Source organism: Malaclemys terrapin, unplaced genomic scaffold (assembly GCF_027887155.1).
Source record: "Malaclemys terrapin pileata isolate rMalTer1 unplaced genomic scaffold, rMalTer1.hap1 H_1, whole genome shotgun sequence".
NCBI classification, from domain to species: domain Eukaryota; kingdom Metazoa; phylum Chordata; order Testudines; family Emydidae; genus Malaclemys; species Malaclemys terrapin.
The window spans coordinates 64587-90460 of record NW_026530195.1 but is presented as its reverse complement, the minus strand read 5'-3'; the positions used below and the strand labels follow the sequence as shown (position 1 = coordinate 90460).

The window sequence follows — 25874 nt, the reverse complement described above, 5'->3', positions numbered from 1 at the left end:
TGCGACCCCCAGGACAGTCACTCATTAACCCCCTGGGCCAGCCCCCCCGCTCTGCCCCAGGACCCCCCCCCCCCCGCAGCGTGGGAGTGAATGGGGGCGGCGCCCGGCTGGGCCAATCCTGTGGGGCTGCAGGCAGAGAAGGGGGCCCTCAGGAGGCGGCTTCCCACCCTCTGGGTCCAGCCCCCCCGCCCCACCCGGCCCCTCAGGAACTCCAGGCCACGTCTCTCCCGCTCACGCTGTTTATTCCAACTCCAATACAGCGCGTGCCGCCCCCCTCACCTCCACCCCCCGGCGAGGACCCAGGCGTCTGGGCGCTCAGTAGTTGGCCTGTCGCTCCTGCTGGCGGTAGCCGCCCCGGCGCATGTAGCCGCCCTCGTTCTTGCGGTAGCCGTCTTTCTGGTCTGGGGGAGAAGGGGGGTTAGAAACAGCGACAGGGAGGGGCTCACCCCCCAGGTACCCAGCGTGGGGTAGGGCTTCGGGGCAGAGGGCAGGCTATGGGGAGCAGGCACTCACCCCAGGGGATGGGTGCCTGCGGGCAGGTGGTGCATAGGGTAGATTGCTGTGGGGCAGACCGTGGGGAAGACACCTCGGAAGTACCCACCCTGGGGGGGTGGGTGTGTCAGGGAGGGGGGGATAGGTGTGGGGCAGGCCGTGGGGCAGACTCACCGCGGAAGTACCCGCCGTAGGTGCCCTGCTTGTGGTCGAAGACGCGCTCGTTGTTCTCCACCAGGTTGCCCAGTTTCTCAGCCAGCTGCAGGGCCATGTTCTGCAGGGCGGTCGGCTCCGTGCGGTGCATCACCACCGTCTGCGTGGGCTGGTCCAGCGAGGCCTGTGGGGCCGGGGGTCAGCGGGGGGCCTGGCACCTCCCCCCAGCCCCCCAAGTGCCCTGTGTCCCCCCCCCAGCCCAGCCCGGGCCCTGTGGTGCATCACCACCGTCTCCGTGGGCTGGTCCAGTGAGGCCTGTGGGGCTGGGGGTCAGCGGGGAGCCTGGTGCCCCCCCAGCCCCCCAAGTGCCCTGCGTCCCCCCCAGCCCCGCCTGTGCCCTGCCCCCCCCAGAGTACCCTGACACACACCCCCGGCGAGCCAGCCCCCACAACCCCCCAAGTGCCCTGCATCCCCCCCAGGCCTGCCTGTACCCTGACGGTCCCCCCAGGCGAGCCAGCCCCCGGCGTCCCTCCCACCAGCCCCCCAAGTGCCCTGCATCCGCCCCCCAGCCCAGGCCCTGCGCCCCCCGTGGCCAGACCCCAGCCCCCCCTCACCATGAGCTCCTCGTTGATGATCATCTTGCTGATGATGCTGTGCACGGTGGGCAGGTCCAGCTGGAACATGTCCGACAGGATCTCCATGCTGGGGGGGCAAAGAGAGGGGGGGTTAGGGACAGGCCCCGCCCCCAGCGCTCAGGCCCCGCCCCCGGCACCCAGGCCCCGCCCCTACCTGATGGAGTCATAGACGCTGCTGTAGGTGAAGAGGTAGGTGCGCAGCGACTCCTCCTGGATTTTCCTGCAGGGGCAGCAAAGAGGGCGTGGTCACCACTGGCTCCGCCCCTTGCTGAGCCCAGGGCACCGCCCACAGCCAGAAATCCCATGGCTGGGTATGGGACCCTTACCCCTCCCCCGACTCCCGCTCCCTGCGCCACCCCAGAGCCCTGCTCCCCAGCCCGTTTCACCCCATAGCCCCCGCTCTCCCCACATGGCCCCAACCAGCCCCCCCCACAGCTCCCGCCCCACCTATAGCCCCCAAACCCCCACCCCTGCTCCCCAGCCCGTTCCACCCCATAGCTCCCGCTCTGCCCACATGGCCCCAACCAGCCCCCCTGCTCCCCCCACAGCCCCCCGCCCCACCTATAGCCCCCAAACTCCCACCCCTGCTCCCCAGCCCATTCCGCCCCACAGCACCCGCTCCCCGCATGGCGCCAACCAGCCCCCTGCTCCCCCCAGAGTCCCCTGCCCCACCTATAACCCCCAAACCCCCACTCACCGGACCAGCATGGTTCGCACTTTGTCGGCCTCGGGGAACAGGTCCCAGACCTTCCCGTTCATCTTCTCGTTGATGATGAACCGGTGGCAGGTTCGCCAGTCGCCCATCTTCATGGCCTTGGACGCCGCCACCACGTGCTCCCGCATCGACTCGGGGGGGCCTGGGGGCAGCGGGAGAGCAGGCGCTATGGGGCGGTTCCCCTGGCTCCCATCCAGCCCCGGGGAGAGGGGAGGGGGGATTGCTCACCTGGTACTATGACCCTATGGGGGGGAGCGTGCGTGGCTGACTCTGGGGGCCCCGCGGTCGGGCATACGACCCCGGCTAGGATGACTGCGATTGTGGGGCCTGGGACAATGCACAGGTGTCTGGCTGGCCAGGGGGCACTCACCCAGCAGGGGCCAGCGCCGCGGTCATGGGGCTGGCTGGGGCAGCGCGTGGGTGCCCGTGTGGGGGTGACGCGGGGGTGCCCACGGTGGGTGCCAGGGGGCAGCGCATGGGTGCCTAGGGGGATGCGGGTGCCTGTGGGGGAAACAGGGCAGTGTGGGGGCACGGCTGTGGGGGACATGGGGCAGTGCGGACGCACGGGGTAGGGCTGTGGGGGGCATGTGGGGGATGGGGGGCAGGGCCACTCACCCAGCAGGGGCTGGCGCTCGCCCACGCGCAGCTGGTGGTGGAACTGTTTGCTGATCATGCGGCGCCGGGCGTCGAACTCGTGGGCAGCCATGTAGGGGATCTCGAGCAGCATGGCCGACACCAGGTAGACGCACTCCAGCAGCTCCAGGTTGATGTGCATGTGGAAGGGGACCTGGCGCCGCTTCTCGATCTTCTCCTGCTCCTGGTTGCGCTCCTGCAGGCTGCGCATCAGCAGCCCCTGCCCCAGCAGCTCCTTGGCGCGGCCGGACGACTGGATGTCCAGCAGCGCGTTGTGCGCGTCCTTCGTCATCCCCTGCCGGAAGGCGCAGATCCCCAGCTGCACCATGGTGCGGTTGTACAGGATCTGCGGGGAGAGGGGTGAGAGCCGGCCCGCGCCGCCCCACGGCCTGCCCCCCACCACCCCGCGCCGCCCCACGGCCTGCCCCCCACCACCCCGCGCCGCCCCACGCGCCGCACAAACACCCCGGCCCCTGCACCATGGTGTGGCTGTACAGGATCTGCGGGGAGAGGGGTGAGAGCCGGCCCGCGCCGCCCCACCGCCTGCCCCCCACCGCCCCACGCGCCGCCCCACCGCCTGCCCCCCACCGCGCCGTGCCGCCCCACCGCGTGCCGCCCCACCGCCCTGCCCCCCACCGCCCTGCCCCACGGCCTGCTCCCCACCGCCCCGCCCCATGCCCCGCACACACACCCCGGCCCCTGCACCATGGTGCAGCTGTACAGGATCTGCGGGGAGAGGGGTGAGAGCCGGCCCCGCGCCGCCCCACGGCCTGCCCCCCACCACCCCGCGCCGCCCCACGCACCGCACACACACCCCGGCCCCTGCACCATGGTACAGCTGTACAGGATCTGCGGGGAGAGGGGTGAGAGCCGGCCCCGCGCTGCCCCACGGCCTGCCCCTCACCTGCACCGGGGGGTCGGCGTGCTGGATGTTGTCCTGCAGGTGGGACATGAGCATGAGGTCGCGGGCCTGGAACCAGCGGCTGTGCAGGGCGTGGTGGTAGATGTGGCACAGGATGGCGCAGGTTCGGATCCGGTCCGTGCGGTCCTTGGCGTAGATGTACTTGCAGAGCCGGTCCATGAGCACCGCGCTGTCCTCCCCCTCGTTCTCCGCCTGGTCCTGCTCCGACTGGGGGGGGGGGGAGCTGGGGTGAGACGGGGACCCCAGAGCCCCCCTGACCCCGGAGCGCCCCCCGACCGCCCGGCCCCCAGAGCACCCCACCGACCGCCCCCCTCCCCCTCGTTCTCCGCCTGGCCCTGCTCCGACTGGGGGGGGAGTTGGGGTGAGACGGGGCCCCCCAGAACCCCCCTGACCCCAGAGCGCCCCCCGACCGCCCGGCCCCAGAGCCCCCCCCAACACCCGCTCCCCTCCCCCTCGTTCTCCGCCTGGTCCTACTCCGACTGGGGGGGGAGCCAGGCCCCCCAGAGCCCCCCTGACCCTGGAGCGCCCCCCGACCACCCCGCCCCTAGAGCCCCCCCCAGCGCCCGCTCCCCTCCCGCTTGTTCTCTGCCTAGTCCTGCTCCGACTGGGGGGGGAGCAGGGGTGAGACGGGGACCCCAGAGCCCCCCCGACCCCAGAGTACCCCCCCAACCCCTTGTTCTCCGCCTGGTCCTGCTCCGTCTGCGGGCCCCCCCCCGACTACCCCACCCCCAGACTGCCAGGGCCGGCCCTGAGCACCCCTCTCCAACTGTGGGGCCGCGGGGCGAGATGGAGCACCCCCCTCCAAGCACCAAGGGCCCCAGAGCGCCCCACCCCACTCCGACCACTGCACCCCGGCCCAGAGCGCCCGCAGAGCGCCCTGCTCTGACCACTGAGGGCCGGCCCCGAGTGCCCCACTCCAACTGCAGGGCAATGGAGTGAGACCGGCCGGCCTGGAGGCCCCCCCAAGCATTGTCCTCCGACAGCGGGCAGACAGAGGTGAGCCAGGGCCCCAGAGCCTCCCCATGCCCCACAATGGCCCCCAGAGCACCTACCCCACTGCGGGGGCCTGGCAGGGCCCCACAGGAGAAAAGAGAAGATCAGTGTCAGGGGGCCGGAGGTGGGGGTCGGTACCTCGGAGTCTCTGTGGGGCCCTGCTGGGGGGGGGGGGGGGCTGCAGACAGGGGGGTTGGGGGGGTCAGTACCTTGGAGTCGCCGGCGGGGCCCTGCTCCCGCTGATGCGCCTTGTAGTCGAACTTGTAGTAGGTGTGCAGCACCCGGCGCAGGTACCCGCGGCAGATCTCCTCCGTCGTGCCCTTCTCCTGCAGGTAGCTCTGCACCCGCCCGATGATCCCGCACACCCGCCCCTCGTCCTTCAGGTGATCCACGTACTCTGGGGGGGGCGGGGGGGTCACACCCTGTCCTCGGCCCCCTGGCACCCAGCCCCCCCAATCCCCGACTCCCCCAAATCCTGCACACCCGCCCCTCGTCCTTCAAGTGATCCACGTACTCTGGGGGGGCAGGGGGGGTCACACCCCATCCTTGGCCCCCCGGCCCCCCCAAATCCCACACACCCGCCCCTCGTCCTTCAGGTGCTCCATGTACTCTGGTGGGGCAGGGGGGTCACAACCCGTCCCCAGCCCCCCAATATCCCACACACCCGCCCCTCGTCCTTTGGGTGTTCCACGTACTCTGGAGGGGCAGGGGGTCACACCCCGCCCTCGGCCCCCTGGCCCCCAGCCCCCCAATATCCCACACACCTGCCCCTCGTCCTTTGGGTGTTCCACGCATGCTGGGGGGCAGGAGTTTCCCCACGTTTCTCCCCCCAAGGGTTACTTCCTTAGGCCTTAGCCCCCCGCCTCCCCCACTCACCCTGGGAGTGCGGGTCCGTGTTCTGCATGATCTTGGTGAACTCCTCGTCCATGCGCTCCACCAGCGTCAGGATGCAGCCGCGCACCCGCAGGGGCTGGGGGGAGGGGAAAGGAGTCACCCCCTGGATCCAGGCCCCCGCCCCCAAGCCCCCCCAAAGCTGCTCACGCCAGTGCTCAGCCCCCCATTTCGTACCCACCCCCAGGAACTCACTCCCACCCCCCTTCTCTGGCCGCACCCAGTGGCGGGTAGTTCCGCTGGCTCCGTCCCCAGCATTAGCCACTCCAACAGTACAGGGTGAACCGCCCCCCGAGCGCGACCCCAGCCCCTCTCCCACCCCCCGGGCGCTGAGCGTGGCCCCGGTACCTGCTCGAAGTTGGACAGGTTCTCCGACTCCTCCAGGATGTTCTCCCCGATGAAGATGTTGGGGTTGGCGAAGAGCATGTCCAGCAGCTCGTCAATGCTCTCCAGGCACTTCTTCCACATCTCCGGCTGCGGCACAGCGGGGTCAGGGGGCGGGCAGCAGGGGGCCAGAGGCCCCGCCCCCTCACCTTCCCGGAGGTGGCCGGGTTGGGGCCCCGCCCCCTCACCTTCCCGGAGGTGGCTGGGTTGAGGTGACCCAGCCCCAGGCCCCGCCCCAGCCCCCTCACCTCCATGTAGGTGGCCAGGTTGAGGTCCCGCCCCCAGCCCCAGGCCCCACCCCCCTCACCTTCATGTAGGTGGCTGGGTTGAGGTCCCGCCCCCAGCCCCAGCCCCCTCACCTTCATGTAGGTGGCCAGGTTGGGGTTGTAGTCGTAGAGGGAGGCGACGATATTGAACTTGATCTTGAGGTCCATGGCGATGCCCAGGTTGTTCTCGGCCGCGATGGTCACCAGCAGCTGCAGCAGCTCGATCTGGGCCGCCCTGCATGGCGGGGAGACCCGTCAGCCGCCCCAGGGCATGCTGGGAACCAGCCGCCTCCCCAGAGCCCGCCCCCCTCAGCCGCCTCCCCGGAGCCCGCCCCCCTCAGCCGCCTCCCCGGAGCCCGCCCTCGTCAGCCACCCCGGGACATGCTGGGAACCAGCCGCCTCCCCACAGCCGCCCCGGGGCATGCTGGGAGAAGGGCCCTGCCCAGCTCCTGCTGCCCCACCCCCCTAGGCACAGGAGGGGGGACCCGCCGCCCCGCCCCAGGGCATGCTGGGAGAAGCCCCACTCACCGGTCCGTGCCCTTCTTCCCGCGGGCCTGCAGGATCTCGTTCAGCTTCTTCACCACCACGGCGTGGTTGATCTCGGTGCCCTTGGCGAACATCTTGGGCTTCTCCTGGTGGGGACAGAGAGTGGGTCAGGCCTGGGCTTCAGCCCCCCTGCCCCACGGGGGAATCTTCCCCGGCCCAGCTCGGCCCCCTGCCCCACAGGGGATCTTCCCCGGCCTGACCCCCAGGGTTCCCCCGCCCGGGTCTCACCTTGACCAGGGGCGCCCCCCCTTTGACCTTCTCCCACTCGCCGCCCTCGTCCTCCTCGTCCTCGTACTTCTTGGCCTTGCGGTCGTGCTTCTTCTTGGCCTTCTCATCCCGCTTCTTCTCCGTCGACTTCTTGTCCTCGTCCCTGGGGGCAGGGAGTGGGGGATGGGACCCCGACCGCCAGCGCCGATGCCCCCCGGCAACCGCCCTCAGGGACCAGGGCACTGGACATGGGACCCAGGCATCTGGAACAGTTCCCCTACACCCCCAGCCCCCGGGAAGGGGACCCAAGCGTCCGGGACAGCTTCCCTACACCCCCAGCCCCCGGGAAGGGGACCCAGGCATCTGTGACGGCTCCCCCAGGGTCCATGAAAGGGAATGGGACCCAGGCATCCAGGACAGCTCCCCCACAGGGCCCTACAGCCACCAAGGAAGTGGGGGAAGAGTCCAGGCTGAGATTCGCTAGGCCCCGCCCCTCACTTCTTGAGGAATTTGGAGGCCAGTGAGGTGTATTTGCCGTCGTCCTCGTCAGACTCGGAGTCGGTGTCGGAGTCGGACGAGCCCCAGTCCTCGTCGTCGGAGTCAGAGTCCTCCTCCTCCTCTTCCTCCTGGGGGAGACAGAGCATGCTGGGAAATGCCCCCCCCGGCATGGCGCCCGCCGTGGAGCATGCTGGGAAACGCCCCCCCGGCCTGGGGCGCAGCTGAGACGCGGAGTGCAGAGCGCACGGGCGAGCAATGGGAGCTCTCCAGTGGCCGCAGACTGACATACGTTGGACCAACACCGTTTTGTAGCACACGCAACTCCTGGGGGAATTCTGCGCTACTGCGCGGGTACATAATTAATGAACTGCGCATATTTTTAATTTTTTGGGCAGAAAAAAAGCTTCCATCAAAAGGTTGCTGCAGTTCCACCTTTGCCCCACCAGAGGGCGCTGTGGCGAAGGAACGCAGCAGCAGCTCCCGGCCAGCGAGGGAAGAGAAAGAGCTGCCAGGAAACAGGCTGGGGGGGGGGGGGGGGTCAGACAGCGTGGGGTGCTGGGGGGGGTCAGACAGGGGCTCATAGGGGCTATGGGGGGGGGGGTCAGACAGGGGCTCAGAGGCTATGGGGGGGGTCAGACAGCATGGGGAGCTGGGGGGTCAGACAGGGGCTCATAGGGGCTATGGGGGGGGTCAGACAGCGTGGGGTGTTGGGGGGGTCAGACAGGGGCTCATAGGGGCTATGGGGGGGTCAGACAGCGTGGGGTGCTGGGGGGGATCAGACGGGCTCATAGGGGCTATGGGGGGGCAGACAGCGTGGGGTGCTGGGGGGTCAGACGGGCTCATAGGGGCTATGGGGGGGTCAGACAGCGTGGGGTGCTGGGGGGGTTCAGACGGGCTCATAGGGGCAGGGGCGGAATGGGAGTGGAGGCGCAGGGCCACTGGGGGGAGGGAAGTGCACAGACACGGTGATGGGGGAAGGGGTGCAGAGACACATAGGGGCTGGGTGGTGGCTGGGTGGGGGCACACAGACACATGGGGGCAGGGGGTACAGGGACACATGGGACGGGGTGGCTGAGTGGGGGCACACAGACACATGGGGGCAGGGGGTACAGGGACACATAGGGGCAGGGTGGTGGCTGAGTGGGGGCACACAGACACATGGGGGTGGGAGTACAGGGACACACAAGTGATGGGGAAGGGGGTCAGAACCACATGGGGATGGGGGAGTGGGTGTCTGAGTCTGGGTGGAGGGAAACATGTGGACAGGGGGTGCAAGGACACATGGGGGTGGCGGGGACAGGGCAGATGTGCCTGACTGAATGGGAGAGGCTAGGGGTCAGCCAGAGTCTGCTTGGGGGAAGCTCCCTAACAATCCCCCCCCCCCCCCTCCAAACCTGTTCCAGACTTTTCCCACCCACACCCAACAACCCTCCAAGTTCACACCCAGGCTCCTTCCCTCTCCCTCAGCTCCTGCGTTACCCCTGACTCCCCCCAGCCTTTGCCCTGCTTCTGAGGGGGGCGGGAAATACGGTTCCGTACGGTAGTTTACATGAATTATTACGGGGTTAATATGCCCAGTAAGGAATCTACTCGTCAAAAGAAATTTTCTGAATCGTTCCCATCGTATCGTTACTGACATACCTGCCGACAGGTGGCGTGAAATAAATTGTCAAAATAATTGAAACGGACCAGATTAGATTGTGTTATTTTGACAAATAAAATAGGCAGAATTTTAAAATATTGTGCGCAGAATTTCTAATTTTTAGGTGCCGAATTCCGCCCAGAGTAACACACGCGGCCTGAATGAACCTTAATCCAGCGGCCCCCCACTACCTCCCCTCCAGGGCATGGTGGGAACTGCCACACATGGGCAATGTCACGCCCCCCACGCACGCCCCCTCACCTCCATCTTCTTGAGGAACTTGCTGCGTGACTCGCCCGAGGGCTCCTTCTTCTTCAGGAAGGCGGCCGCACTCATGCCCTCGCCATCATCGTCGTCCTCCGAGGAAGAGGAGCCTGGGGGGGAGGAAGGGGACGGGGTGGGGGGAGATCAGTGCTGGAACACAGCCAACCCCGCCCCCCGCCCCCATGGCGCCAGCCTCACCTTCCGAGTCATCGCTCTTCCTCTCCTCGTCCTCGTCCGCCGACTGCTCGGGGTTCTGGGGGGACAAGTGGGGTGAGACCCTGCGGGGCAGCCCCGGCCCCTCCCTGCAGCCCCCCCCAGCCCCCGCCCCCCGGCACCTGTCTGTAGCTGCTGATCTGGCTCTCGTAGTCCCGGTTGTACTTGCGGATCTTCTGCCGCAGGGTGCTCAGGGCCTTGGCGTTGTTCTTGTTCATCTTCTTCTTGCCCTCCTTGTCCTCCCACAGCTGGGGGGAGACGGAGCTCAGCGGGGGGAACCCGGCCCGACGCCCCTGGGGGCCTGCAGCCCCCCCGGCTCCCAGCCTTGCCCCATAGCTCCTGCCACCGCCCCCCGCCCCCACTCTGCCACAGCCTCCGGCTCCAGTCCTGCCACTGAGCATGCTGGGAAACAGCCTGGTGTGCTCTGCCAGGGGCCCCCGTCTCTCCTAAGTACCATGGGACCCCCCCCACACCCCACTCTGGGAGCTCAGCCCCCACGCTGCCAGGCTGGCACCCCCCAGGCAGTGGGCGGGCGCCCCACCTCGTTGAGGTCGCCCCCCCCGGCAGCAGCCCCCCCCCGGTGAGCAGGCCAGGACAAGCCCCCGGGCGGCGGCCCCCCCCACACGCCCACCTCGTTGAGGTACTGCTCCAGGTCGGCCAGGATGCGCACGTAGAAGCGGGGGACGCCCTCCTTGTCCACGATGCTCTTGGCCTTGCCGTAGGCCTTGCCCAGCAGCTCGAACTCCTCCAGGCACTTGGTCACGTCCCGGATCTTCATGGCATTGCGGATCGTCTTGATCAGGTTGGTGAGCTCCTCGAACCTGCGCCCGCAGCGGGTCAGCAAGGGGTCCAGCCCCCCGCCCCGGCTCCATGCCCACCCCCTGGGTCAGCGCGGGGTCCGGCCACCCCTGCGACCCCCATCTCCACCTCCACGGTCAGCACGGGGTCCAGCCCCCCGCCCCGGCTCCATGCCCACCCCCTGGGTCAGCGCGGGGTCCGGCCACCCTGCGACCCCCATCTCCACCTCCACGGTCAGCACGGGGTCCAGCCCCCCGCCCCGGCTCCATGCCCACCCCCTGGGTCAGCGCGGGGTCCGGCCACCCCTGCGACCCCATCTCCACCTCCACGGTCAGCACAGAGTCCGCCCCCCCCCCCAACCCCACGGTCAGCACGGGGTCCAGCCCCCCCGCCCCGGCTCCATGCCCACCCCCTGGGTCAGCGCGGGGTCCAGCCTGGCCCCCCCTGCGGCCCCACCCCCTGGATGACCGTGAGGTCTGGCCCCCCCTGCGACCCCATCCCCACCTCCACAGTCAGCACGGGGTCCAGCCCCCTCCCCGGCCCCATCCCCACCCCCGCCCAGCCAGTGGGGCTCAGCACAAGGTCAGGCCCCTCCCAGCACCCCACAGCTGCCCCAACAACGGGGGTCAGTGCAGGACAAGTCTCCTCATCTACCTAGCCCCAACCGGCCCCTAATGGGGCAGCTGCACCCCCAGCACCCCCCAGCTGGGCCCGGCTCTCCCCACTCACCGCTTGTCCTTGGCGCTGCGCACCACCCGCTTGGTGTCCTCCTCATCCTCACTCAGCACGATGGGCCTGGGGGGGTGCAGGGGGGTTACACGGGGGGGCGCCGGCCAGGCCTCGATCCATGGGACCCCTTCCCCACGGACACCCCACTGACCCTCACCCCAGAGGCACCCCCAGGTACCCTGAGCTCCCCCAGCCCCTCCCCCCCATGGGGAACCCTGAGCACCCCCGGCGCCTGTCCCCCCAGCCCCCCACCAGACACCCCCCGGGTACCCCAAGCGTCCCCGGCCACTCCCTCCCCCCCGCAGTACCCCGCCAGGCCCTCCCCCCGGGTACCCCAAGCGTCCCCGGCGCCTGTCCCCCCCAGCCCCCCACCAGACCCCCCCCGGGTACCCCAGCGCCCCCCCCCGCACTCACTTGCTGTAGTTGCCCCCGACGGGTTTGGGCACCAGCTCGTCCCCGGAGAGCGACGACTCCGACTCGCTGTCCGAGCCCGTGGTGAAGAACCGGGACATGGCGCCGGCTGGTCTGCGGGGGGGCGGCGGGGTCAGAGGCGGGGGGGGGCACTGTCCCCCTGCGCCCCCCGGACCCCTCCCCCCCACTGCCCCCCCGGACCCCTCCCCCCCCCACTGCCCCCCCCGGGACCCCTCCCCCCCACTACCCCCCTGCGCCCCCCCGGGACCCCTCCCCCCCACTACCCCCCCGGACCCCTCCCTCCCCCCACTGCCCCCCTGCGCCCCTCCCCCCACTGCCCCCCTGCGCCCCCCCGGACCCCTCCCCCCCACTGCCCCCCCCGGACCCCTCCCTCCCCCCACTGCCCCCCCGGACCCCTCCCTCCCCCCACTGTCCCCCCCGGGACCCCTCCCCCCCACTACCCCCCTGCGCCCCCCCGGACCCCACCCTCCCCCCACTGCCCCCCTGCGCCCCCCGGACCCCTCCCTCCCCCCACTGCCCCCCTGCGCCCCCCGGACCCCTCCCTCCCCCCACTGCCCCCCTGCGCCCCCGCTGTTCCTCGCACCCGTCCCGGACCGACCCCCCGCTGCTCCCTCCCCCCTGAGGGCCCCCCCACAGACACCCCCAACTCCCCCACGAGCTCCCCGCGCCCCCCCCGGACCGACCCCCCCTCACCGCGCACGTTGCTGCTACTCGGGTCGGGCCTGCGCTAGCGAAGACAGGAAGGGGGAACAGCGCATGCGCGCCAGGAACCGGCTCTGTACCGCGGGGGATGCCGGGAGACGTGGTTCTACTGGGACCGCCCCCCAGGGCATGCCGGGAAATGGAGTCCGGGGGCGGGGGAGGGGAGCGGGGCATGCTGGGAAATGGAGTCCCGGGGGGCGGGGGGAGGGGGGGAGCGGGGCATGCTGGGAAATGGAGTCCCGGGGGCGGGAGCGGGGAGCGGGGCATGCTGGGAAATGGAGTCCCGGGGGGCGGGGGAGGGGAGCGAAGCATGCTGGGAAATGGAGTCCCGGGGGCGGGGGCGGGGAGCGGGGCATGCTGGGAAATGGAGGCCCAGGGGGTGTCCCAGACCCCCAGGCTCAGTGCCAGGCCCCCCCCGGCGCAGTGTCTGTCCGTGGGCCGGACCCCCAGGGCTCTCGCTCTACCCCAGGGCCGGCCCCACGCCCTGGGCTCCAGCCTCCTGCTCCGCCTGGCAGGCAGCCCCCCCACGGGGACAGACACCCCCAGCCAGAGCCCCCCTTAGCACCACTGCTCCCCCCTTGGGTCTCGCCCCCTTCGCTGGGCAGCCGGCGACACCCCCGCTGGCCTCCACTGGCCCCCAGCAGCCTTCCCCGGGGGCCTGAGCTGTGCCACAAGGCACGGCTTGGGGGAAACTGAGGCACGCATGGGCCTCATAACCCTATTACCGAATGATGGGAAATGGAGTCCCGAGGAGCAGGGCAGGATGGGAAGGCCGTGGGGAGAGGGGGTGGATTGGAAAGGGAGGGGGAGGGGGCAGAATAGGAAGTGATGGGCTGGGCAGTGGCTTTTCCCGCGGGGGGGGGGTGTTAATCCCCTCCCCCGAATGCCGCTATCTAGCAACACTCCCCTCCCACCCCCATGGCCCGGGGGGGAGCCAGGCAGGGGTGCAGGCAGGGACAGATGCATGGATGGACCCCCCCGACCCCCACATTCAGGGCTCATTGTCCCCCAGAGCGACTCGGGGCAGCTCCTGCCCGTGAAGCCCTCAGCCCTGCTCCAGGTTAGCTCTGGTGTAGACAGGCCCCTGCGGAGGTCCCACTCCCAAACCCCTTCCTGGCCCTGCCCAGCCCCTCCACGTGCCCCTTGGGGCATGATGGGAAATATGGCCTGGGGGTCACCCCCCACCTCCACCCCAGCGATGGCAGTGACCAGGGGCTGCAGCAACAGGCAGGCCAGCAAGGGGGCAGGGGGGCCCCAGTGTGGGATGACTCTGCCCCCAGCCCCACAACCCCCTCGCTGGGGGACCTGGGGACTCCCCTGAAGGCAAAAAGTGACACAGAGGTAACGCCCGGAGCCCGCTTGCCACGGGAACGGGCCCTTTATTGATGGGGAGCAGCTCCCCCCACATACACCAATGGACCCCATAGATCCCAGCCCCCCACACTCCCAGCCCCCCACATACCCACACCCCAGCCCCACAGATCCCCCACATACCCACACTCCAGTCCCATATACCCCACCTCCCCACATACCCACACTCCAGCCCCAAGCACCCCAGCCCCCCACATACCCACACTCTCAGCCCCCCCATTCACCAGCCCCACTCCGCCCTTCCTATCGTGCTCCCTTCCATATACCCCATATACCCCCTATGCCCTGACTCCAACGCCCCCCAGTCCTGCTCCTATTGGGGCCGCCCCCCCCCAGGTCCATACTAGCCCCTGCACCCTCGGCACCTCCCAGCCCCTGAGGCAGAGACAGCACCGGGCCGGCTGGGGGCACACGTGGAGCCCAGCGGGGTGGGGCCCCCGGTGCCCAGGACGCGCGGGGCCGGCTCAGGGCAGGCGGCAGAAGTAGTCGTGGACCGGGAACGCAGCGGCTCCAGCCAGCGAGATGCCCAGCGTGTCAGCCACACAGCCCACGCCCATGGCGAACTCCCGCTCCTCCGGCGGGCTCTGCGGGGGGAGGGGGGGCAGGATTAATGGCAGCGCAGCCCTGCCCCCTTTCCCCCCACACACCCTGCTCCCTCTTCTGTACACACCCCTCCCCACACCCCCCTCCCCATACCCTCCTTTGCCCCCTCCACCCTTCCCCGTCCCCGACACCTCCTGCTCCCTCTCCTGTATACCCTCCTTCCCCCCTCCCCACACCCTGCCTCCCGGCCCCATACCCTCCTTTTCCCCCCTCCCCACACCCCCCTCCCCATACCCTCCTTTTCCTGCCTCCCCACACCCTGCCCCCTTCCCGCATACACACCCTGCTCCCTCTCCCCTACACCCTCCTGCCCCCATCCCCACAGCCTGCCTCCTCGTCCCATACCCTCCTTTTCCCTCTCCCCACACCCTGCCTCCCCGCCCCTATACCCTCCATCCCCCCTCCCCACACCCCCTTCCCCATACCCTCCTTTCCCTGGCACACAGCCCTGCCCCCATGGTGCTATGCAGTACCCTTCCCCCCTGCCCCCCACAAACCCAGCCCCTGCCCCAGACCACTTTGTCTTGGAGCTCCCGTGTTACGTTAATACCCCCATCCTGTCTTCCATTGGGCTCTCAGCTGGCACCCCATTAAACTGCTGCCCTCGGGGTGCCCTGTGTCCTGGCACTCCCCAGTGCCCTCCCAGCCTGGTCCCCCCCACCCTCTGGTGTCCCCCCAATACCTTCCTGCACTGGTGTCCCCCCCCGGGTGCTCTGTTACTTCCCTTTCCCCCCAGTCCCCCGGTGTCCCCCCGCGCTCACCTCCAGGCTGATGTTGTGGAAGGTGTTCACGTAGCCAGCTCCCCCCAGCAGCCCCTCGTACAGGACCAGGGCGAAGACCAGATAGATGCTAGGCAGGAACATAAAGTACACGGCGGGCAGGAGGAACACCATGTTCAGGCACTGCAAGGGGCAGGGAAGGGGGTTAGTGATCAGTGTGACACACCCGGCCCCATGGAAAAGGGGCCAGGGGAAGGGGATTGGCGTGACATGCCCGGCCCCATGGCCAAGGGCTGGGGGAAAGTGATTAGCGTGACACACCCAGTCCCATGGCCAAGGGCTGGGTAGGGTAACTGGATGTCCCAATTTTATAGGGACAGTCCCGATTTTGGGGGCTTTTTCTTATATAGGAAGGTATTACCCCCCACCCCGTCCTGATTTTTTACACTTGCTATCTGGTCAGGGGAAGGGTATTAGTGTACACACAGAAGGGGGTGGGGGGACTCTGAAGCCCAGTGAAGTGGGGTTGCCCTCCTAGGGCACAGCAGGTGGCACCGCACCCCAGAGGGGGAGCTGGGGGTGGGAGACTGCAGGGAAGGGGCTCGGGGGGAAGCAGCAGGGAGGGGGGCACCCCAGCGATGGAGCTAGTGACTGGGGAGGGGTGGGAGGTTGCAGGGAGCGGAAGGGAAGTGTGACGCTACACCCCCTATTCATCATTATGATATGACTATGATATCGTTAGAATGCCTCTTGTACAAGACGTATCATGGGAGGTGTCACTGGAACAGGTTTGCTGGGATTCTCTCGTTTGTGTATCTGAAGTGATGAATGTTGACTCTGTATCTCACATGGGCTCACTCTGGGTGACGCCCACAGCCAGCCCTGCAGGTACACCCGTGAAGCCAGACCGTGCTGATGGCTCATCAACAAAGACAATGGACCCTGGAAGAGTTTAGCCTCCCTGGGAACGTCTCAGCCAAGCTGGGAGGGGCTGGGAGTCCTTAGAGGACAGGATTAAAATTCAAAATGATCTGGACAAACTGGAGAAATGGCCTGAAGTGAATAGGATGAGATTCAATAAGGACAAATGCAAAGTGCTCCCCTTAGGAAGGACCAATCAGTTGCACACATACACAATGGGCAATGACTGCCTAGGAAGGAGTCCTGTTAGGGTGACCAGACAGCAAGTGTGAAAAATCGGGACAGGGGGTGGGGGGTAATAGGAGCCTATATAAGAAAAAGACCCAAAAATCGGGACTGTCCCTATAAAATCGGGACATCTGGTCACCCTAAGTCCTGTGGAAAGGGATCTGGGGGTCATAATGGATCACAAGCTAAATATGAGTCAAGAGTGTAACGCTGTTGCAACAAAAGCGAACATCATTCTGGGCTGTATCAGTGTTGTGAGCAAGACACGGGAGTAATTCTTCCGCTCTGCTCCGCGCTGACTAGGCCTCAACTGGAGTATTGTGTCCAGTTCTGGGCACCACATTTCAGGAAGGATGTGGACAAATTGGAGAGAGTCCAGAGAAGAGCAACAAAAATGCTTAAAGGTCTAAAAACATGACCTATGAGGGAAGATTGAAAACACTGGGTGTGTTTCGTCTGGAGAAGAGACGACTGACAGGGGACATGAGAACAGTTTTCAAGCATGTAAAAGGTTGTTACAAGGAGGAGGGAGAACAATTGTTCTTGTTAACCTCTGAGGACAGGACAAGAAGCGAGGGGCTTAAATTGCAGCAAGGGCGGTTTAGGTTGGACATTAGGAAAAACTTCCTGGCAGGGTGGTTAAGCACTGGAATAAATTGCCCAGGGAGGTTGTGGAATCTCCATCATTGGGGATGTTAAAGAGCAGGTTGGACAAACCCCCGTCAGGGATGGGCCAGATAATACTTAGTCCTGCCACGAGTGAGGGGACGGGACTAGACACCTCACTTAGTTTGTGTTTTGTTTATTGGCCGGGTAATCTGCTTTGATCGGTTTGCTACCACTTAGCATCACTTACAATCGTCTTTTGTAGTTAATAAACTTGTTTAATGTTTCTCTTTCCCAGCGTGGTTTGAGTGACGGGTCTGGACAAATCTTTGCATCTCTTTCCCCCGTCGAGGGGGGAAGCGAATCCATTAATGGGCGAGCATTGTACAGACCCCATGCGGTGCAGGACGGGCTAGTCTGGGGTTATACTCTGGGGTGGGGGGCAGGGCTGGGGAGCCGGGAAATCGGCCCCTTGTCCAGGAGTGGCTTAGGTGAAGCACTCAGTTGGGCATGTGGCGCCACCTGCTGTCGCATTGGGGGATACCAGAGGGCAGAGGGGGGGGCTGGCGGCTGTGGGAGGGCAGAAGGGGCCTGGGGGGCAGCCAAATCTGCAGCAGGGCAGAGGTGGCTGGAGGCGGGCAGAGGGGGGCTGGCAGCTGGGGGAAGGCGGAGGGTGGCCGGGGAAGGGCAGAGGAGGGTTGGGGGGCAGGGCAGAGGGGGCTGGGGGCAGGCAGAGGGGGGCTGGTGGCCGGGGGAGGGCAGAGGGGGGTTGGGGGGCAGGGCAGAGAGGGGCTGGTGGCCGGGGGAGGGCAGAGGGGGGTTGGGGGGCAGGGCAGAGAGGGGCTGGAGGCGGGCAGAGGTGGCTGGGGGCAGGCAGAGGGGGGCTGGTGGCCGGGGGAGGGCAGAGGGGGGTTGGGGGAGGGCAGAGGGGGGTTGGGGGGCAGGGCAGCCAAACCTGCAACAGGGCAGAGGGGGGCTGGAGGCGGGCAGAGGGGGGCTGGCAGCTGGGGGAAGGCGGAGAGTGGCTGGGGGAGGGCAGAGGGGGGTTGGAGGGCAGGGCAGAGGGGGGCTGGAGGCGAGCAGAGGTGGCTGGGGGCAGGCAGAGGGGGGCTGGCGGCTGGGGGAAGGCAGAGGGTGGCCGGGGGAGGGCAAAGGGGGGTTGGGGGGCAGGGCAGAGGGGGGCTGGAGGCGGGCAGAGAGGGACTGGGGGAAGGGGGAGGGTGGCCGGGGGAGGGCAGAGAGGGGTTGGGGGGCAGGGCAGCCAAACCTGCAGCAGGGCGAGGACCCAGATGTGGCGGATCCGGACGCAGTGCAGGGAGGACCGGGATACAAACACTCCGGCCTGGTAGAGCATCTGGTACCTGCACCAGGGAGTGGGGGGGTCAGTATTGGGGGGCCCACGAGTCTCTCCCAGGGATCCTGGTGACCCCAATCCTCCCCACCCCATGGGACTCAACCCCAGCCCCCAGAAACCCTGCTCCGTGGGCAGGGGTGTCCAGGCCCTGGGAACTTGCGGCAGGACGGGAGGGTCCCTGGGGGAGTCTCACCAGCGATATTGCTGAGCGTGTGTCAGAGCCGAGTCCCGGAAGTACAGCAGCTCAAACTGGGGGGAAACGGGGGGGGGGGTTAGTGATACAGATACGACCCCCCCAACACACACCAGCAACACTCCCCTCTGCCCTGGCCCCTCCCCCCCAGTACCCCTCACCCGCCCAGGCACCTCACCCTGCACCCCATGCCAACACACAACTCCCCACAGCCCCCCACTGCCAGCTCCCCTTGTTCCACAGCCCACCAGTGTCCTGTCCAGCACCCCCCCAAAGCAACCCTGTGTGACACCCTGTACCCCATGGTCACCACTTTTATATGGTTATGATATATTTTGTACAAAGGATGCCTTGTAAGGTATATTTTGGAAACTCATAATCTGCTGAACATCATTGTCCAGTTGAAATGTGCGTGCCAACATTGTATGTGGTGCTGAGATCTTGCTTTAGGATTGTTACCCAGAACTACAGCATATTTCAGTAATGCCCCCAGACAAAGGTGCACTGGCACAATAACTAGGTGTTAAAAGTCCATCACTGCTGGGATGACATGGGATTTTTCAGTGTATTTTGTGTTCCTCAGTTTCCCCCAATGTGCTGCATTATTAATGGGGGGGGGAGGGTGTTTTTTTGGCAGAAGAATCCAGAGATCCAGGTGGGGCCTGGGCCCAGACAATGGGCCGGCGATTTGCGGGAAGCCAGCTGGTTTGAGCAGCTGGAGAACACAGAGGGTGTGGAGGAGACCAGACTGAGGCGGGCCTGGGGGCGGGGGCTGCTGGAAAGACGCATCTGGACTGAGGAGAAGGGGGGGGCTCTGCAGGTGGCACTCAGACGGGCTTTGATGTGACCTGTCCGTTCGTCCAGGCACCCCCCTGCAGTTCCCCCCCGGCTGAGAGGCACGGCACTCTCCAGAGGTCGGGGGGGGAGGGGGGACACACGTATCCCGCCGGCGTTGGAGCCGAGGGGACTCGCTGCAGGAGGCAGTGGTGCTGAAGGCTCCAAGGTGCAGGGAAAGCCCAGGGGTTACCCCAGTGAGGGGTGGACACTGAGGGGTCCCCCCAGGGTCCGGTACAGAACCTCAGAGAACAGCGGCCACAGACCCCCCAGGGCAGAGACCCCTCCAGCACCGGGTCAGAGCGTCGGGGGGACGGACACGCCCACAGGCGACTGACCGGAGCCAGCGCCGGGTGCTGGGGCCGCCCGTAGCGACGCACGGCTCGGGGGCCAGGGAGCGGCGCAGGCCCCCCCCACTCACCAGGCCCTGGTTGATGAAATACTCGGCGAAGTAGACGAGCGCCAGGGGCAGCAGGTATTTCAGGAGACCCTGCGGGGAGAGGGGGGAGAGGTGCACAAGCAGCCAGACGGGCGCGCTGCAGGGGGAGCCCCCCCCTCCCCGGACGCCTGGGTCCCTCTCCCCGCCCCGGTCTCTGGGAGAGCTGCAAAGGGAGCCCCCACCCCCACACGCCTGGGTTCCTCTCCCCGCCCCGGTCTCTGGCAGAGCTGCAAAGGGAGCCCCCCACCCCCACATGCCTGGGTCTCTCTCCCCAGCCCCGGTCTCTGGGACAGCTGTGGGAGCCCTCCCCGGACGCCTGGGTCCCTCTCCCCACCCCGGTCTCTGGGAGAGCTGCAGAGGGATCCCCCTCCCCGGACGCCTGGGTCCCATTCCCCGCCCCGGTCTTGGTTCTCCCAGTTCCACACACCCCCTCCGCTGGGCTACTGGAGAGAGACCAAGAGCCAGGATGCTGGGTTCCGGCCCTGCCCCCGCGCCCCTCCCCCCCATCCTACCTTCACAATACGCCCCTTGGCCTGCAGCGTCAGCTCTGCGCCCCCACCACCTGGGGGGGACAGATGTCAGCTGGGCCCCACGGCCCCCGCCACCAGCCCCCCAGCCCCCACCCAGGGGGACACTCCACAAAGCAGCACCCCCACTGCTCCCCACACAGTTCAACACCCCCCAGCCCCCTGTGCCCCCAACACGATCCCCCTCAGCTCCCCATCCTCCTCCCTCCCAACCCCCCACCCACACACTGATCCCTGTCCCCCTTACCCTGCTTTGCCGGGGCCCCCCCATGAGGGGCTGGCAGGCGGTGGGCAGGGGGTCGTGCAGGACAGCGGAGTCACTCCAGCGCCACTGCGGCACCGTGGGGGCGGCACCAGCAGGAAATAATAGCTGGGGGCAAACAAAGGGGGGTAAGAAACCGGGGGGGGGTCTCCCAAAAGGCCTCCCACAGCCCCTCCCCCCCCACACGCCCCCCTCGCTGGCCCCCCCACAGCCCCTCACTGGCCTCCCACGGCCCCTCACTGGCCTCCCACGGCCCCTCCCCCCTCGCTGGCCTCCCCACGGCCCCTCACTGGCCTCCCACGGCCCTCACCTGAGCAGCATGGCCAGGGGCAGGCTGAGCATCGCCAGCAGGGTGTGACGGGGGCTGAGGCCGGCCTGCGTCAGCCCCAGGTACGACAGCGCCCCAAGCAGGCCGGCCCCCCCCGTGCCCGACGACCAGCATGACACCACCTCGCTGGGGGGAGAAACGCGGGGTGAGATCCCACCCCTTGCAGCCTCCCAAGCTCCTCCCCCACACCTCAGCACCCCCCCCGGCTCCCCGCGCCCAGTACCTGGGGTAGAAAGCCGTGAGCGCCAGGAAGCTGATCTCCCCCAGCCCCGACGAGACGCTGGCCAGACCACCCCTGGGGGGACACACAGCACTTACCCACAATGCACCTGTCCTCCCCCCCCCCGGCACGGCACTTACCCACAATGCACCTGTCCTCCCCCGCACGGCGCTTACCCACAATGCACCTGTCCCCCCCCGCACAGCGCTTACCCACAATTCACCTGTCCTCCCCCCCGCATGGCGCTTACCCACAATGCACCTGTCCTCCCCCCGCATGGCACTTATCCACAATGCACCTGTCCTCCCTCCACACACACAGCGTTTACCCATAATGCACCTGTCCTCCCCCCTGCACAGTGCTTACCCACAATACACCTGTCCTCCCCCCCACACACAGCGCTTACCCACAATGCACCTGTCCTCCCCCTCCTCCGCACAGCGCTTACCCCCGATGCTCGTGGCCACGGTGGTGGAGAAGGCGACCATCAGGAAACTGCCCCAGGCACAAAGGATGCAGAGTGCCACCCGCGGGCTGGGGGAGAGACGGGGTCAGCACGGGTTCCCCACAGCCCCTCATGGCCACCCCAACCCCCCACGGTCTCCCACAGCCCCCTACGGCGGCCACCCCCGGCCCGGGGGAGAGATGAGGTCAGCACGGGTCCACCACAGCCCCCACCCAGCCCCCTATGGCCATCCCAACCCACCACGGTCTCCCACAGCCCCCTATGGCCACCCCCGACCCAGGGGAGAGACGGAGTCAGCATGGGTCACCCACAGCCCCCCCCCAGCTACCCATGGGCTGGAGGGAGAGAGATGGGGTCAGCATGGCTCCCCCACAGACCGCCCGGCCCCCATGGCCCCCCACAGCCACCCGCGGGGAGAGACAGGGTCAGCACGGGTCCCCCACAGCCCCCCACGGACTGGGGGGCGACAGGAGGGTCCATGTGACGAACCAGCCCCCCCGCCCCCCACTCACCCATAGGGCACGCGGTGGATGTAGAAGGGGGCACTGAATTTGATGAGCAGAGTGGGCAGGATGTCAGCCAAGAGCACAGCCTGTGGGGGGGACACAATTAAGCGGGGGGGTTAGAAACAAGGCCAGCCCCACCCCCCTCCCCAGGCCCCGCCCCGCAGCACTTACCCCGGTGGAGATGGGGTTGCAGTCGTAGCGGGAGGTGTTGGACGCGTTCCCGCTGGGGGGTGTCACCGGGGGAGTCTGGGGGCAGGAGACACAGTTACTGGGGCAGACACTGCAGATCCCCTCCCCCCAGCGCACGGCGACTCCCCCACCCTGGGGGAGGAGGGAGATCCCCAGGGGTTGGCCCCACAGACGGGTTCCTCCAAGGGACTGTTCCAAAGCGGGTCCGTGACAGACTCTCCTCAACCCCCACCCAGCCCCCCAGGCTGTCCCCACTGCTGGGCTCACGGATCCGCTCACCAGCGCTCGTAGGAGCCTTGCGGGCGGCCCTGGTGCCCTGCCCCCAGGGACGGTGCTGGGCCAGGGGGTGTCTCTGTGCTAACTACCCCCCCCGCGCACCCCCCCCCCCGCCGCCAGCGTGGACCCACCTGGGTGGTCCCGTTGGTGTCCAGCGCCCCCTGCTGGCTCAGGATGTCATGGGCCGCGCTCAGCATCACCACGTAGGCAAAGTTATTGCAGAGGCCGAGCACCCTGCAGGGATGGGGGGGGGGGGGGGGTTAGAAACAGGCCAGAGGCCCCCCATCTGCCTGGCCCCCGGGGAGCGTGGAGGGGCTGAGGGAGACCCGGGCGGGCCAGGGGGCGGCGGTGTGAAGAGGGCGTGAGATGTGGAGTGTGCTCATGCCCAGGCGGCAAGCGTGTGAGCGTGTCCTGGGGGGGGGGGGGCGAGTGCACCTCGCAGCGAGTGTGCAACACATGGCGGCGGGGATCGACGGCCACTGGAGCAAGCGCGGCCATGGGCATCCGGCGTGAGAGGCGGGGCGGCGGGGAAAGGCCCCAGGAATGTGCGTGCGAGGGTCCCCGTGCAAGGCCACTCACCAGAAACCGGCTAAGTTCCTCCAGCAGGTGGCGCGGGCGGGAGGCGGCGCTGGTGGCTCATCTGCAGGGGGAGAGGGCGAGCGTCAAGGGGGCAGAACCGGGGCTTGGGGAGGTGACGAAGTGCAGTTTTCCCCTTGTTTTGTTGTAAGTGAGCCTTAATGTTCTGCGTGAAGACTGTCTGTGCCTCAGTTTCCCCTCTGTTACACTCAAGGATCTCGGGGGTGGGGCAAGGGTGTTGGTGGGCAGGGACCCGGGCAGGTGTGACTGGGGCAGGGTGCCCGATGCCGACACACACTCTAGCCTGGCAGGGAAGGTGCGGGTGAGGCCAGGTGACCCATTGGCCCAGGAGACAGGCAAAGGAGGGGGGTCGGCAAGGCAGAGGGGTCAGTGTCGCAGGCTGGGCTGGGGGGAGTCCAGGGCACCCGGCTCGGGGTCCCCCCAAGATGGGCTTGGCTGGAAGTCCCGGATGTCTGTGCTAACGAGCCCTGTCCTACGCTAGCTAATGACCCGGCTGGGTCACACGCCGGCTGGGAGCCCCGGCTGGCTGCGGAGTGGGGGGCCCCAGGGGTCCAGCCAGAGGACTCGCTGCGGGGGGCTCACAGGGTGAACGGGGGCTGGACGCTCCGAGGTCGGACCCAGGAGACCCCTTGCCCTGGACAGCGAGTCCTGTGGGGAGTCGCGCTGCCCCCGAGTCCTGGCTGGCTTTGTACAGACCAGTCCCAGAGTGCCGGGCCCGGGCTCCCAGGGGGGAGCAGACCCAGGGTTTGAAAGGGAACAGGGGAACAGACCTGGGGTTCGGGGGGGGCTCGCAGGGGGGGGCAGACCCGGGGTTCGGGGGGGGCTCGCGGGGGGGGCAGACCCGGGGTTCGGGGGGGGCTCGCGGGGGCTCGCGGGGGGGCAGACCCGGGGTTCGGGGGGGGCTAGCGGCGGGGGGGGCAGACCCGGGGTTCGGGGGGGCTAGCGGCGGGGGGGCAGACCCGGGGTTCGGGGGGGCTAGCGGCGGGGGGGCAGACCCGGGGTTTGGGGGGCTCGCGGGGGGGGCAGACCCGGGGTTCGGGGGGGGGTTCGCGGGGGGCAGATCCGGGGTTCGGGGGGGGCTAGCGGCGGGGTAGCAGACCCGGGGTTTGGGGGGGTTTGGGGGGGCTCGCGGGGGGGCAGACCCGGGGTTTGGGGGGGTTTGGGGGGGCTCGCGGGGGGGCAGACCCGGGGTTTGGGGGGGGTTGGGGGGGCTCGCGGGGGGGGGGGACTCACCCTCCGAGTCAGACAGGCGCTGCCAACCCTGCGGCTCCATGGCGGCGGCGGGGGGTCACGGCTCGGACATGGGGGGCCCGTCCTGCGGTGGGGGGGACTTGCCTGAACACCAGGGGTGTGGGGTGAGCCGGGGGGCGACTCCTTCCCCCCAAGTCCGCCCCGCCCCCGTCCGAGGCACCGGGACCCCCAGCCAGCACCGTCCAGCTGCGCCGCCTGGAGCCGGGTCACGTGACCCCAGGGCAGTCATGTGACCGCACTTCCCGTTTCCCCGGTGTCACACTCCAACCCGCCCCGGCTCCAAGGGGTGGGGGAGCCCCGAGCCTGCGGGAGGGGCGGGGGGAAGCTGGGGTTTGCCAGGAGTCAAGATGGCCGCCGTGTGACTTCGCCCAGACCTGAACGGCCGGGATTGCCAGGACCCATCATGGCGGCCGCAAGCGTCACCCCTGCATGTGAACGGCCGGGATTGCCAGGATCCATCATGGCGGCCGCCAGCGTCACCCCTGCATGTGAACGGCCGGGATTGCCAGGATCCATCATGGCGGCCGCCAGCGTCACCCCTGCATGTGAACGGCCGGGATTGCCAGGATCCATCATGGCGGCCGCCAGCGTCACCCCTGCATGTGAACGGCCGGGATTGCCAGGATCCATCATGGCGGCCGCCAGCGTCACCCCCTGCATGTGAACGGCCGGGATTGCCAGGACCCATCATGGCGGCCGCCAGCGTCACCCCCTGCATGTGAACGGCCGGGATTGCCAGGACCCATCATGGCGGCCGCCAGCGTCACCCCTGCATGTGAACGGCCGGGATTGCCAGGACCCATCATGGCGGCCGCCAGCGTCACCCCCTGCATGTGAACGGCCGGGATTGCCAGGACCCATCATGGCGGCCGCTAGCGTCACCCCCTGCATGTGAACGGCCTTTACCAGTAGCAGCAGTGACTCCCCTCCCCCCACACTGCTTGCAGTTGCCATGACTACCGTACAGCCCAGGAGTGGGGGGGCGGGGGCAGGCTGTACAGCCCAGTACGGACCAGGCGGCCCTAGAGGGACCCGTCACAGCAACAGGGCCCCAGGGTGCCCAGTACAAAGCAGCCCGGCCCAGTTGGAACCAGTATAAACTGGTCGGGCCCAGCCAAGCCCAGTAGCTCCGCTGCCCCAGGGGCCCAGCAAGAGCCGACCTGGCCCCACAGGGCCCAGCCGGGGCAGAGCCTGGGGGGGAGGCCCTGAGCTGCAGTGTTGGGCTGGGGGGAGGGGACGCTGGGTTGTGGGGACTCGGGGGGGGGAGACGCTGGTTTGGGGGGATTGGGGGGGAGGGGACACAGGGTTGGGGGGACTGGGGGGGAGACGCTGGGTTGGGGGGGCTAGGGGGGAGGGGACGCAGGGTTGGGGGCACTGGGGGGGAGACGCTGGGTTGGGGGGACTGGGGGGAGGGGACGCCGGGTTGGGGGGACTGGGGGGGGGACGCCGGGTTGGGGGGACTTGGGGGGAGGGAACGCAGGGTTGGGGGACTGGGGGGGAAGACAAAGCTGGGTTCGGGAGCCTGGGGGGGAGGGGACGCCGGGTTGGAGGGGGAGGGGGGCTCTTGTTTTTCATCTTGTCCCTTGTCCTGGCCACAAACCCACAGTTTCCTCTAGCTGTGTCCTGCCCCCAGCTCTTGCAACAGGGCCTGAGTCACTGCAGGGGGGCAGGGTGCCGGGGGGTGCAGGTAGCCCAGGGGGGTGCAGGGATCCGGGAGGTTCGGGGGGTGCAGGGAGCCGGTAGTGTGGGGTGCACAAGGGATTTGGGGTGCACAGAGAGCCGGGAGGCCAGGGACGCAGGGGGCCGGGGGAGGCGGGGTGTGCGCGGAACTGGGGGCGTGGGGGGTGCAGGGAGCCAGGGGGATGCAGG

The 25874-nt window shown here is 68.1% G+C and overlaps 2 protein-coding genes across 2 annotated transcripts; both read right to left on the bottom strand.

The window, feature by feature from the left end:
* Window positions 1-225: 225 nt before the first annotated feature.
* LOC128829646 (eukaryotic translation initiation factor 3 subunit C) lies at window positions 226-12187 on the bottom strand. The gene is made up of 21 exons (XM_054015122.1): window positions 12107-12187; window positions 11396-11506; window positions 10982-11047; window positions 10086-10275; window positions 9577-9702; window positions 9440-9494; window positions 9239-9351; window positions 7336-7463; window positions 6859-7000; window positions 6613-6716; window positions 6178-6319; window positions 5783-5908; window positions 5420-5513; window positions 4753-4940; window positions 3533-3757; window positions 2611-2974; window positions 1978-2137; window positions 1435-1500; window positions 1260-1347; window positions 667-829; window positions 226-401 (listed from the first exon to the last, which is right to left on the bottom strand). Exons 2-21 carry the CDS (start codon window positions 11491-11493, stop codon window positions 316-318), a joined length of 2724 nt encoding a protein of 907 aa, XP_053871097.1. The 5' UTR covers window positions 11494-11506; window positions 12107-12187; the 3' UTR covers window positions 226-315.
* Window positions 12188-13723: 1536 nt separating this feature from the next.
* Window positions 13724-24183, bottom strand: LOC128829640 (battenin-like). The gene is given in 17 exon segments (XM_054015117.1): window positions 13724-14070; window positions 14851-14991; window positions 17831-17924; window positions 18111-18166; window positions 19366-19434; window positions 19896-19945; window positions 20158-20178; window positions 20181-20252; window positions 20255-20280; window positions 20483-20626; window positions 20724-20829; window positions 21169-21254; window positions 21699-21778; window positions 21864-21938; window positions 22289-22391; window positions 22737-22797; window positions 23988-24183. Coding segments are annotated over 17 exon segments (1344 nt in total). The 5' UTR covers window positions 24028-24183; the 3' UTR covers window positions 13724-13950.
* Window positions 24184-25874: the final 1691 nt, after the last annotated feature.